A 12,008-nucleotide genomic window follows, 5' to 3' on the forward strand; every position below is an offset into this window, starting at 1 on the left:
AGAGGAGAGGAGAGGAGAGGAGAGGAGAGAAGAGAAGAGAAGAGAAGAGGAGAGAGAGGGGAGAGAGATTGTGTCACCAGAGAATCTGCACCACAGTTGCTTCTCCATCCTTGACCTAGGAATGGGACCTTTGAACTGGCTGTCAGGAAGCCCTAAAGACCTCACTCTCTTCTATTGACATGGAAGCAATATCAAAGTATATATATTGAAATCATGAATAATAATAATAAAAGAGCTATGGAGGAAGCAGGGCTTGCCTTTGGCGAGAGCAAGCGCATACTTTTGATCCTGAAAGCCACTGTGGTCCCAAACAGGAAAGACTAATCTAGCACCCACTCTTAAATGGAAATTTCTCCTGTGAAAATCTGGCTTCTAGCTCGATCTGGGGCCGTGCCAGCGAGTAGGCAGTAAGGGAAAAGGCAGTGAGTGGAGCCAATTCATTAGTCAATCAAAAATATTTATAGACCTCTCTAGGTGTATGGCACCGCGCTGGACTCAGTGGGAGGAGGATGGAGGGAAAGTGAGATCGGCCACAGCTCACGCAGAGCATCCTGCCTGGACCCTTTGGGAGACAGGGTGGGCATGTGCTAAGGGAAGAGACAGCACAGGGAGCACTGTCATTGGACAAGATGTCTTACAGCTGTGAGGATATAACCCGGACAAATCAGCCAGTATTCTTACACTGTTTGCGTGCTGCCGTGTGGGGTGCCAGTGTTCAGAGCAGCTGCAAGAGCTGTTCTTACACTGGTGGGAGTGAGTGAGGGGAAGGTTCAGCAGGCCCCGCTCCACTGAGCGGGAAAAGATTGACGTGAACTTGGGATGGGTGATGCTTTTCCAAAAGTGTTTTACAGAGATTGCTTGAATTCTTTGCGGAGTGCACGTGCGTGCGTGTGTGCATGCATGCGTGTGTGTGTGTGTGTGTTCCTGTGTGCAGATACACATGTGTGCAGGTGCATTTGGAGGCCAGAGGACAACCTCTATGGCATTCCTCAGATGTCACCCATTATATTATTGAGACAAATTCTCTCATGGTCTGTAACTTCTCACGTAGAACTGTCTAACCAAAGTGCCCCAGGTATCAACGTGGCTCCACCTCTCGAGAGCTGGAATTACAAGTGTATGCCACTACGCCTTTTTTGTGTGTGTGTGTAGGTTCTGGGGACCTAACTCAGCTCCTCTTGTTTGCTAGGTGTGTTCTTTACCTCCTCAACCATCACAGTCCCTGTGAAAGTCATTGTAAAAAATACGTGATTAAAAATCCAATTACAATGATGGGCGGTGGTGGTACACACCTTTCATCCTGGCACTCAGGAGGCAGAGGCAGGTGATCTCTGTGCAATGGAGGCCAGCCTGGTCTATGGAGTGAGTTCCAGGACAGCAAAGCTATATAGAGAAACCCTGCCTTGAAAAACAACAAAGAAAACCAATCTGATTACATACCATGCCTTTCATTTTATGGTAATCAACAGAGATCGATAGAGAAAATCTTGGTTAGAAATATTGGAAGAAGGGACTAGAGAGATGACTTAGTAGTTTAAAGCAGTTGCTGCTCTTTTAGAGGACTGGGGTTCGTTCCCAGCACCCACATGACAGCTCACAATCATCTGTGATTTCACTTCCGGGAGATCTGACAACCTCAGCTGACCTATGTGGGCACTGGATACACATGTAGTGCACATACATACATACCTGCAAGCAAAGGGTCATATGTCTAAAATAAAATAAATGAGGCTAGAGCTTTTTTTAAATGTTGAAATCATCTACAGCCATACCACTCTGAAGACGTCTCTGACCTTGTCCACTCTCTGAGCTAAGCAGAACCAGGCCTTGTTAGAACTTGGATGGAAGAAATATTGGAAGAATAAGTTAAGGAACAAGAAAGAATGCAATATTTTTTAAAAATCCTTTCCACTGGCCAGATTTTCCCAGTGACCCCTTTACATCCAAATGGACCTCTTGCCACTGGGATGAGGACTGTCTTTGATATCTTGGCCAGCCTGTCTCTCGGTCTTTCTAGGACTCTTTCTGGGAGTGACATAGCAAAGCAAAGTTAAACACGTTCCCCAGAGCTCCTTTTTAGTTTCTTTTCTCAATCTTGTATGACAAACCAACAGGAATCACTTACAGGAGGAAGGGTTTCTTTGGCTCGTGGTGTGAGAGAATACGGTTTGCCGCAATGGGGGTGGCCCGGCTGCAGGAGCGTGAGGCGGCTCGCTCACACCTGAGCGGGCCAGGAAGCAGGGACCTCTGGCTCTCAGAACACGTCCCTCCTTTTCATTGAGTCTGGGACTCAGCCCGTTGCACCACCCACATCAGGGTGAGTCATCTCTGCTCAGTTAAGCCTCTCCAGAAACTCCCTCATGGACTTGTCTAGAGCTGTGTCTCCTGGGTGATTCTAAATCCATTGAATCCCTCACAGTAAAGGTTAACCACTGTAGTCAACCAGCTAACAAGAGCTAGAGAATGGGGTGCATGACTCCAAACTCCAGGTCTCTCTGTTCTTTCCCCAGCTGAACGTGAGCACAAACATGGAGACTCTGTGAAATTCTCAAAAGTGCATGGGACCCTCCTTTCGTGGGAGTCTGTTATGGAAAGAGCGTAGACACTCATTCCTTTTGCGTGTTGTATGCAGACTACACTGTGGACAGAGAACCCAACCATATCAGGGGCAAATGTCCCGGTACATCGAGGAAGGGCTTTGCAGAAGAGTCCGTGAGTGAAAACGGCGGTGCTGGTCATCTTTTCTGTTAGGAAACATTTCTTTATTCCAGGTCTCTATTACTGCAGTACAGTCTGTGGGAGAGCACACACTTTCACAGGAAATACTCCTTTATTCTAGGTCTCTTTATTGTTGCAGCTTCAGTCTGTGGGCTAGCACACACTGGTTGCAGGAAATCTTTGAAACCCAGTTTTTCCTTTTATTTGTAAAATCAGACACAAAGATACGATACAGAATAAGAATAAAGAAGGGAACTTCAGAGAAGAAGGTGACACCAGAGGCCGGGTCCCAGATCAACAGCATGCCTGCAGGACAACCATTTAGATGAGAGAAGGAGCCACCCTGTAGGAAGCACTTAGAGATTTTCCATTGTGCTGGCCTCTGTTGACTGGAGACGCACACAACTGGAAGAAGAGCCAAAAGAGGGGCAAGGATTGGGCCAGGCGTGTTGGCACACACTTATAATCTCAGTTCTCAGGAGACCAAGGAGGAGAATTGCAAGTTTGAGGCTAGGCTAGCCTGTGCTACATAACAAGACTCTTGTCTCAAAAGACAAAGGAAAAAAAGAAACAGGGTGAGAAAGAAAATAATAAAAGAGGGGGGAAACCAAGAGGCTGTTTTTTGCAAGGAACCTCAAAGTTGGCTCAAGACACCCCAAAACCAAGGTCTCAGCACAAAGGAGATTTATTTGTCCCAGAGGGACAGAGGGCAGGGATAAGGGACAGAGACAGGCGATAGGGGAAGAGAGAGAAGCGGAAAGGAGCAGGGGAGAAGGGGAAGGGATATTTGTCCTGGAGAGACAAAGGACTGCCTCTGAATAGAGAGGAGAAGGCATAGCACACAGGAAAATAAACGTTTATAAAGGTTCAAGGGGAAACCCTCTGTTAGTGTTTAATTCTAATTGGGCCTGCTCATTAGGTGAGCTAAGGGGGGGCTTTTGATTGCTGGACTTTAATGCTTTCATAGCTGGACCTTGGTAGTCAGCCTTGGGAGGAGGGATTGGCCAAATAAAAGAGTAGACCTTAGGGAGCTAGTTTCAGGAATGTAATTTAATGGTTTTTAGCAAGGCAGAGGGAACGGGAGCGACGGGCAAGGCTTGCCAGAGCCACGTGCCCAAGTGGGCCAGTGGGCCTTCGCTGTTAGCAATAGGTTTAGGAAACCAGACCTGCCAGCAAATACTGACAGTGGACCTTACTACTAGATGTGACTCTGTGAATTACAGCAACCCTCTTACAAAGTCGAACACAAAGAACAGTGTAGGCTCAGAGGGCCGGGCACACTGTAATCCCAGTACTAGGGAAGCAGGGACAGGAAGATTGTGAATTGGAAGCCGTCTTGGACTCTGTTGTGAATGTCAGGCAAGCCTGGGCTATATAATGAGACCCTAACTCAAATAAATAAATAGATGGATACATTTAGCATGCCCGTGTGCACTGTGCACTGGTGGAACTCAATGGATAATGCCTTAAAATGGAAGAAAACCGGACAAGGCATAGAGATGAAATCATATTACTTGGAGATGAGAAGGTAATTGTCCAAAGAAATGGCTACAGCAATTGAAAGTAATTATCTCTCAAAATGAAAAGCTATGAGCAGGAAGCTATTGTGTTTTTGTAAGAATTTCATGCTGTGTTTTACAAAAAGGTGGACAAAGAAAAATGGGCAATGTTTTTGCCATGAAGAAATAAGTATTTGAGGATGTAGATAAGTTTAACCAGATCTAAATATTACACAGTATCACATGATACCTTTTTGAGTCTGGGTACATCCCACCTTGATAAAGGCAAAAATTAAACTTTACAGAAAGAAAATGAGGCAAGATATGGAGTCAGTGAAGGCATATATTTATAGGTGCATGAATAAAGAAATTGAGGGGAAGGCGTGTATTCAATATTATTCAGCCGTTAAAGGAATAAAATCCCATCCCATCGTCTGTGCCAATGGCAGGAAGAAATTATATCAAGGGAGATAAGCCAGACACCCCAAAAACAAAACCCCATGTTCTCAGACCCATGTGGAAGCTAAAAATACTGATTTCAAGGCAGGAAAGAGCAGAACAGTGGTGACTGTAAGCTAGGAAGGGTGGGGGAAGAGATAAGAGAGTGATTGGCTAATGGCTTCCAACACGTATGAAGAGGGATAAGACTGAGTATTTGTACTGGCTGGTTTCGTGTATCAACACAAGCTAGAATCACCAGAAAGGAAGGTGTCTCAGTTGAGGGAATGCCTCCATGAGAACTGTCTGTAAGGCATTTTCTCATTTAGTGATCCATGGGCAAGGTCCAGCCAATGGTGGTTGGTACCATTCCTGGGCTGGTGGTCCTGGGTTCTATACGAAAGCAGACTGAGAAAGCCAGTAAGCAGCGCCCCTCCATGGCATCGGCATCAACTCCTGCCTCCAGGATCCTGCCCCGTTTGAGTTGCTGTCTTGACTTCTTTCAGTGATGAGCATCACTGCTGAAGCCAAATAAACCCTCTCCTCCCCAACTTAGCATTTTGATCATGGTGTTTCATCCCAGCCATAGAAACTAAGATAGCTTGGTACCAGCATAGTGGGGTATGGCTGGGACAGACCTGGACATGTTTAGGGGAGGATTGTAGGAGGACTTTGGAACTTTGGGCTAGAAGAGTGTTACGATTTCTGTGGGACCGTGGAAGATAAGAATGTTGAGAGCAGTGGAAAGGATAAAATGAAGTTTCAGAAGGAAGTTTAAAGATGCTATCAAGGGCCATTTGTTATTTTGAATTAAGAGTCTGTGGTTCTGGTTAGCTGGGGCTGAAGAATCGGCTTTGATTAACAAAATACCGGAATTGCTGAGGTGAAATTTTGCTCTGCCGGGATGCTTGATGCTGGCTGCTGGAGCTAGGAAATTAGTGGTGATTAGGAAGAGACCAGTGTCACTGAGGTGAAATCCTCTGGGATTTGTTTCCTGAGAGCACAGAGAAGCTGTGTTCCAGAGGTGGCCAAGGTTGTACCTTGGGATGGCAGTCAGACTTGGTAATGTGTAAGTATCACCCAGGTGGTACTGGTTTTGAAGTCATGAAAGGGTCATGGAGAGCAGCTGAATCTTGGCGCTGTGAGAGGCCAGGGGAGGCCATTGGTGAAGGTGCAGCCTCAATGACAGTTGAAGACCCAGGACTGAGGGGGTCAGCACTATGAAGAGAGCCTATGAGAGGCTATTGGTGAAAGTGCAGCCCGGTTGCAGCAGAAAACCACAGCATTTTGGAGATGCCAGGACATGGGATGACCACCAAGAGCAGCAGCAGCAGCTGTGGAGTAGAGCCTGCTGGAGCCTAGAAGACAAGCTGTGTGTGCTGCAGAGGGCAGAGCTGGGGAAATGACTCAGGTCTTTGGAGGAGCCCAGAAGATTGTGAGTGAATCCCAGACATTGGACAGCTGGAATTCGGTTTTGCTTTGATTTGATTGTAACTGTGCCCCGATACTTCCCTGTTGAAGTAAGAAAATATTTTACTGGAGCCCACAGTTGAGAGACTCTGAATTTCAAAAGACTTTGAATTTCAAAGAGGTTGGTTATTTTAAAGGGACTGAAATTTCAATGTGTTTGAATTTGTAAAGACTTTTAAAATTATTTGTGTTTTTGACCTCAGGTCTTGGGAATGAATAAGAAAGGAAGGACTATGGCTTTAATAATGATGTATCTGTGTGTCAGGTTTAATAATGATGTATCTGTGTGTCAGGCTGACCAGGGGCCAGTTGTGCTGGCTGGTTTTGTGTGTTCACTTGACACAAGCTGGAGTCATCAGAGAGGAAGGAGCCCTAGTTGAAGAAATGCCTCCATGAGATCCAGCTATAAAGCATTTTCTCAATTAGTGATCAATGGGAAAGGGCCCAACCCATTGTGGGTGGTGCCACCCCTGGGTTTGTGGTCCTGGGTTCTACAAGAAAACAGGTCGAGCAAGCCATGAGGAGCAAGCCAGTAAGCAACACCCTTCCATGGCTTCTGCATCAGCTCCTGCCTCCAGGCTTTTCCCCTGTTTGAGTTCCTGTCCTGACTTCCTTCAGAAATGAACAGTAATGTAGAAGTATAAGCCAAATAAACCCTTTCCTCCCCAACTTGCTCTTTGGTCATGGTGTTTTGTTGCGGCAGTAGAAACGCTAACACAGTATATTAACTGTACCTTACCACAACCTCTTGTATATAGTTCCTGAAGAACTAAGAGGGGAGCTTGAAGACCCAAGCACACAGATGACTTGCTGTGTAAGTGGCTGGAAAGGCTAACACAGTCCTGATTCAGTCGTACACAATCCTGAGTCCCCATACTGTGTCCTGTAACTGTGCTAGGTCAACTGAAAGGAGAAAGAATAGCATGGGAGGGAAAAAGAGAAGGGAAAGTTTAAATAAGAAAAATAATAACGCACCAAGATGGGTTTTCCATTGTAATTCATCTCAAGAGATACTTAAAAAATTAACTCACAGAGAATTAAAGATCGATGTTGAGTATGGGCAAGGCAGTGTGGATCTGGAATAATTTCAGGAGGTGAAACATCAGCTGATCAAGGTCAGCCTTGGCTACAGAGTTAGTTCAAGGCCAGCCTACTCTACATGAAGAGTTCCAGGCCAGCCAGGCCTACATATCAAGACTGTTTTGTTTTTATTTTTAAGAAAGAAAATTACCCTCAAATACAGTTTCCTAAAACAAATCTTCAGGTGACTGGAATGATGGTTCAGAGCTAAGAGCACTGGCTGCTCTTCCAGAGGACCTCGGTTCGATTCCCAGCACCCACACGACAGCTCACGATTGTCTGTAACTCCCATCCAAGAGAATCCAGTGCTGTCTCCTGACCTCTGTGGGCATCAGGCTCATGGTGCATAGACACACAGACAGACAAAACATCCATACAAATTGATTTAGTAAACAAACCAACTTTAAAAACATGAAATGTCAGAATGTAACACTTTCTCCTTTGGCCAACCCTCCCTCCCTGGTCTGATGTGCTATAGGCAGTAGAGAGTAACCTATAGGACGCCTTCTTCATGAACAGGATGGCCAGAATTTTGTCTAGCCATGCTTGAGCTACACCGTCTGAGCCAGACTCCTGATTCTTTAGTGGGAAATTTGGCTTCCTGTTCTGAACACTTCTGATCCTTAAACTGTCTGTCATCTAGCTAACTCGCCCCTCACCCCGTTCCACTGGCCTCCTAACATAACTCTCGTATCTGACTCCCTTGCTCAGACCTATTCCTCACCAGACCCTGCTGTTCCATTTGCTGTGGCAACTCTGGGCCTTTCCCCAGCCCCTTTAATTCCCTGCTCCTGTCCAAAGTCAGCTAAGAGCATGTTGAAATGCCAGGGCAAATAGGCTGGAATGTGGAGAATCGATAGCCATTTTTTTTTTTTTTTGCTTATTATTGATGGTCTGGATAGCAGCTGAGGTCAAATGTAGACAGAGTGAGAAAATTTGCGTGGGCTGCATGGCTACCTCAGATCCTGGTGTATACTTTCTCCTGTCTGTTGTCGAGTGTCTCTAACACACTGCTTCAGGATTGTAAAGCTGGAGGTGTCCTTAGAAGCTGTGACATGACTTGGTGTTTCTACACGAAGTGGCCTCTGAGTGGCTTTTAGACCACATTCCACAGCAATCTGCCTCAGCCTGCAGCTGATACGCTGAGTCCTGTTGTCTTTCAACATGGGTGACACTCACTACTAGATAGCTTGAGTCTGGAACCGGTTGAGGAGCCTGATTAAGCCGCAGGCTGGGAAGGCAGTCTCAAGTGTGAAATGTAACAGGCTCTCCCAAAACAGCTTGCCCTGATCGGGGAGAGCCAGAGGTGGTTTGGGGACCCGGGTAGCAGAGCAGATGCTTTTCCCTGCTATCATAGACTAGGTCCAGGGTGGTAACATTTGGCAAGTTTGACTAACAGGGAACCAAGATAACTGACCAGATGGGCAACTATTAAAAGATTTAAGGGGCTTTGATCATTCCCAAATGGCCTTCGCCCACCTATGAGATACCCAGTTCCCCTGCAAGAAGATTATGTAAAGGATTCAGTTAAACCTCTCCTTCCTTTTCCCCCTTCAATTGCAACAGCATCAGAAGCTCTGACGTGAAGAGGAAAAGAATAGCTGAGAAACTTCTAATTTTGCAGCCCCTTGGGATTAGATGCTGGATTCAGCTGTGCAGCGAGTCCTGCTCCATATTTTGAGAGAGCTGCTGCTGGCAGCTTCCAGAGCGATGGGTTTCCAAAATAGACCATGAGTTCTGCCTCCCTCTCTGGCTACTGATATTTGGATGCTGACGTACAGAGCTGGGCACATGGTTAGCTGTAGTTAACCTTGCTTTTGGAATCTAGGGCGGTCTGTGAGTGTCGTATTTAAGCTGAAAATGCAGGGCTTTTCTCTCCTGGCTTCTGGGGAAAATCTGATGTATTCACACATCCCATAAGTGACACAGCTCACCCATGCTCCAGGGTAGCTGTGTCTATGATTCAGAAGCATTTTGCCTCTCCTTTGCTCAGAATGAAAAGTTGGAAATTTCATACACGTGGAAGGAACCATAGGCCGTGGCTAAAGCAAGCATGTTTTCTTCTCTTTGGGGCAGTGGACTAACTTTTACCAAAGGCTGTCATAAGTAAGTGTCTAGAGATACAGCTCATAGACCCCACTCACTTAATCGAATTTAGATGTTCAGGGTGAAAAGTCTAGGACTAGTAATGTTACCTATGGAGTCAGTCAAATGTGTGTTTGGAAACAGAAAAGGATGGATGTACAGTCCCACTCTCGTCCCTGATGCCTCGGTCAGCTTCCCTCTCTGCTCCAGCCAGAATAGTGGATAACGTAAGATCCAGTCTCTAAAAACCAGCCCACTTAAGACTAACGTGCACCTGAAAGTAATCAGTAGCCTCCACAAGGAAAACAGCCACCTTTATTCCTTTAAACTAAAACCTCTGCAATTCAGAATCATTATAATTTAAGATAATTTCACAGCGGAAACGCTGAAACAAACTGATAATAATTAATACCCGGAGGTGATGGTATTTCCTCGCTTGCTAAATAATACCCAATTCTATAAACTCACGTTTCACACAATTAGGTGAACAAGGATCATCAATGGGTTTGGAGTTGCCTATGTAATCACACTTTAACAGAACTACTAGTACTAGTTAAAATGTGTTCCCACCACTTAGCCTAGTAAGCATTTGTGGTGTTAATTTGGGGTTGTGTGTTTTTGGCTTTTAGGTAAGTGCTGTACAAAAATGGTGTTAGGCCACAACCTTGGAAGCATATAGGCAGACAGCTGGAGATAATGGAAAGCTGGGTAATATTTGTGTCTTAGGTTTTATACCATTTTTTTAAAAAAAATCATCCCAGGCATGGCAGTACATACCTTTAATCCCAGCACTGGGGAAGAAGAGGAAATTGGATCTCTCTGAGTTCAAGGTCTGCCTGGTCTACATTGCAAGTTTCAGGACAACCAGGGCTACATAGAGAGAGATCCTTGCAAATAAATTATAAATAAATATCTTTGAACTGAGTAGAAAACAAACCCAATATAATTTTCGTTTTGAATAAGCTTTTTTTTTTTTTTTAAGTTTCAGAGGATTTTATGACAGGGAGGTAGCGAAAGCCATTCTGAGTGGTGTTTATCTTCTCTCTCCCGGTTCAGTGGGATGATGTCAGTTTGCTGATCCTCAGTATCTCACACAATCTCTCTGCCCATGTCCTTCTAGAATGGCAGACATGCTGGGACTGATGGAGAGACTGGAATGCGCGGTCAGCCGGCTGGAGCAGCTGTCTGCAGGTTCACGTGGGCCTCCTGGAGACTGTGGAGAAGTTAATGGTGTCAATGGAGGTAGGGCCATATCCTGATGTCATTACTGGTCTCTTTGTGGGTCACTTAATCCTGCCTTCCATCCTGGGAGTGATCCCTAGGAAAGAACGTCAAGGGTTACATTCTCCTTCTCCCACGAATACATGCAGATTTTATGCGCCACCTTAAAAAGCAAACTCTGAAAGTTTCAACCCTTAATCCACAAAAATGGTCAAGATCTGTGCTTCTGAAGAATGTAATCCACAACCAAAGAGGCATTATTATTTTGTTTTAATGTGTAACTATATTATTGAAGTAATTATCAAAGCTAGAACGAGCATGTTCAGTTAGAATACAAACGGAAAAGGATTAAAGTGCTGTGGGTTTTCACTTTAAGGACATTATGGGCACTGCAGCTTTGGCTACATCTTGTCCCAGGTTAAGCCAAAAATGGAGCAAGTCCATGCCCACAGCACGTGACCTGACCTCTGACCTTTCCTAGCCAATAGTCCTCTTGAAATGGGAACAAGTGCTGAGGACAGCTTTAGGGTTGGAGAGGTGACAGTAAATACCAGATAACCCATATAGCAAACTTCAAGTTATCTACAATAATTTTTCAATTTCCTTTTTGTGTAAGATTGTAGTTTAAGAAGTAAAAAGGGAGGATACCCATTAAATTTGGATTTCAAATGGAGAAACTTTTTTGTATCAATGTTTCCCAAATACTGTGTAGCATATAAATGTATTAAAAATCTACTCATTGCTCATCTGAAATTAAAATTTAACAGGGTGATCTGTATTGAATTTGCAGTTCTGTTCTTGACCTGCACACATACACACACACACACACACACACACACACAAAACACACACTCGCACACACAACTAAGATGTGCCTGTAGTTTTATCTTAAGCCCTTTTAGTTGATATCTGGACCTCATAAGCCTCATTTCTATGGCAATGCCTTTCCAACTTTGTTTCACTTTGTTCTTGACACTAAGTGGCTGCAGACATTTCCTTAAGGGCTCTGACCTTCAATAAAAAGCCTGTAAGTGCACAAAATGAAGTTACAATCCAGGAGATAACAGGTGTCTAAATAAAATAAAGTTACAATCCAGGAGATAATGGGCATCTAAATAAAGAGGGAAAGCCCAAACTTTGACCCTCACACATTCAAAAACGTAGCAGACAAAACTAAATTATTTCTTTTATTAAAAAAAAATGGGGGGGCGGGTGTGAGAAGATGGCTCAGTGGGTCAAATGGATTCAGATCCTCAGAACCCATTTAAAAGCTGGGACTATAATCCTAGCACTAGACACAGAAACGGGGAATCCAGGGAATCTCTGAGCTCTGGGTTCACAAGGATCCTGCCTCAACTCAGATGGTGGACAGTGACTGAGGAAGACCCATCAACCTCATACCTCTAAATGCAAAAGCAAGTGCATGTACACACACATGTCCAAGCCTGTGCGCATATGTACACATCCCATGTGCACACACACATGTCCAAGCCTGTA

General features: G+C 44.9%; 1 protein-coding gene across 1 annotated transcript in view; it reads left to right on the top strand.

The window, feature by feature from the left end:
- Positions 1-12,008, top strand: part of Cap2 (cyclase associated actin cytoskeleton regulatory protein 2) — a 139,708-nt gene that overhangs the window by 12,964 nt on the left and 114,736 nt on the right. The window contains exon 2 of the mRNA XM_005355107.3: positions 10,411-10,532. Within this exon, the coding sequence (XP_005355164.1) occupies positions 10,412-10,532 (121 nt within the window). The 5' untranslated portion in view covers position 10,411. The remainder of the gene's footprint in view (positions 1-10,410; positions 10,533-12,008) is intronic.

The sequence above is a fragment of the Microtus ochrogaster genome, chromosome 16 (assembly GCF_000317375.1).
Source record: "Microtus ochrogaster isolate Prairie Vole_2 chromosome 16, MicOch1.0, whole genome shotgun sequence".
Taxonomy (NCBI): Eukaryota; Metazoa; Chordata; class Mammalia; order Rodentia; family Cricetidae; genus Microtus; species Microtus ochrogaster.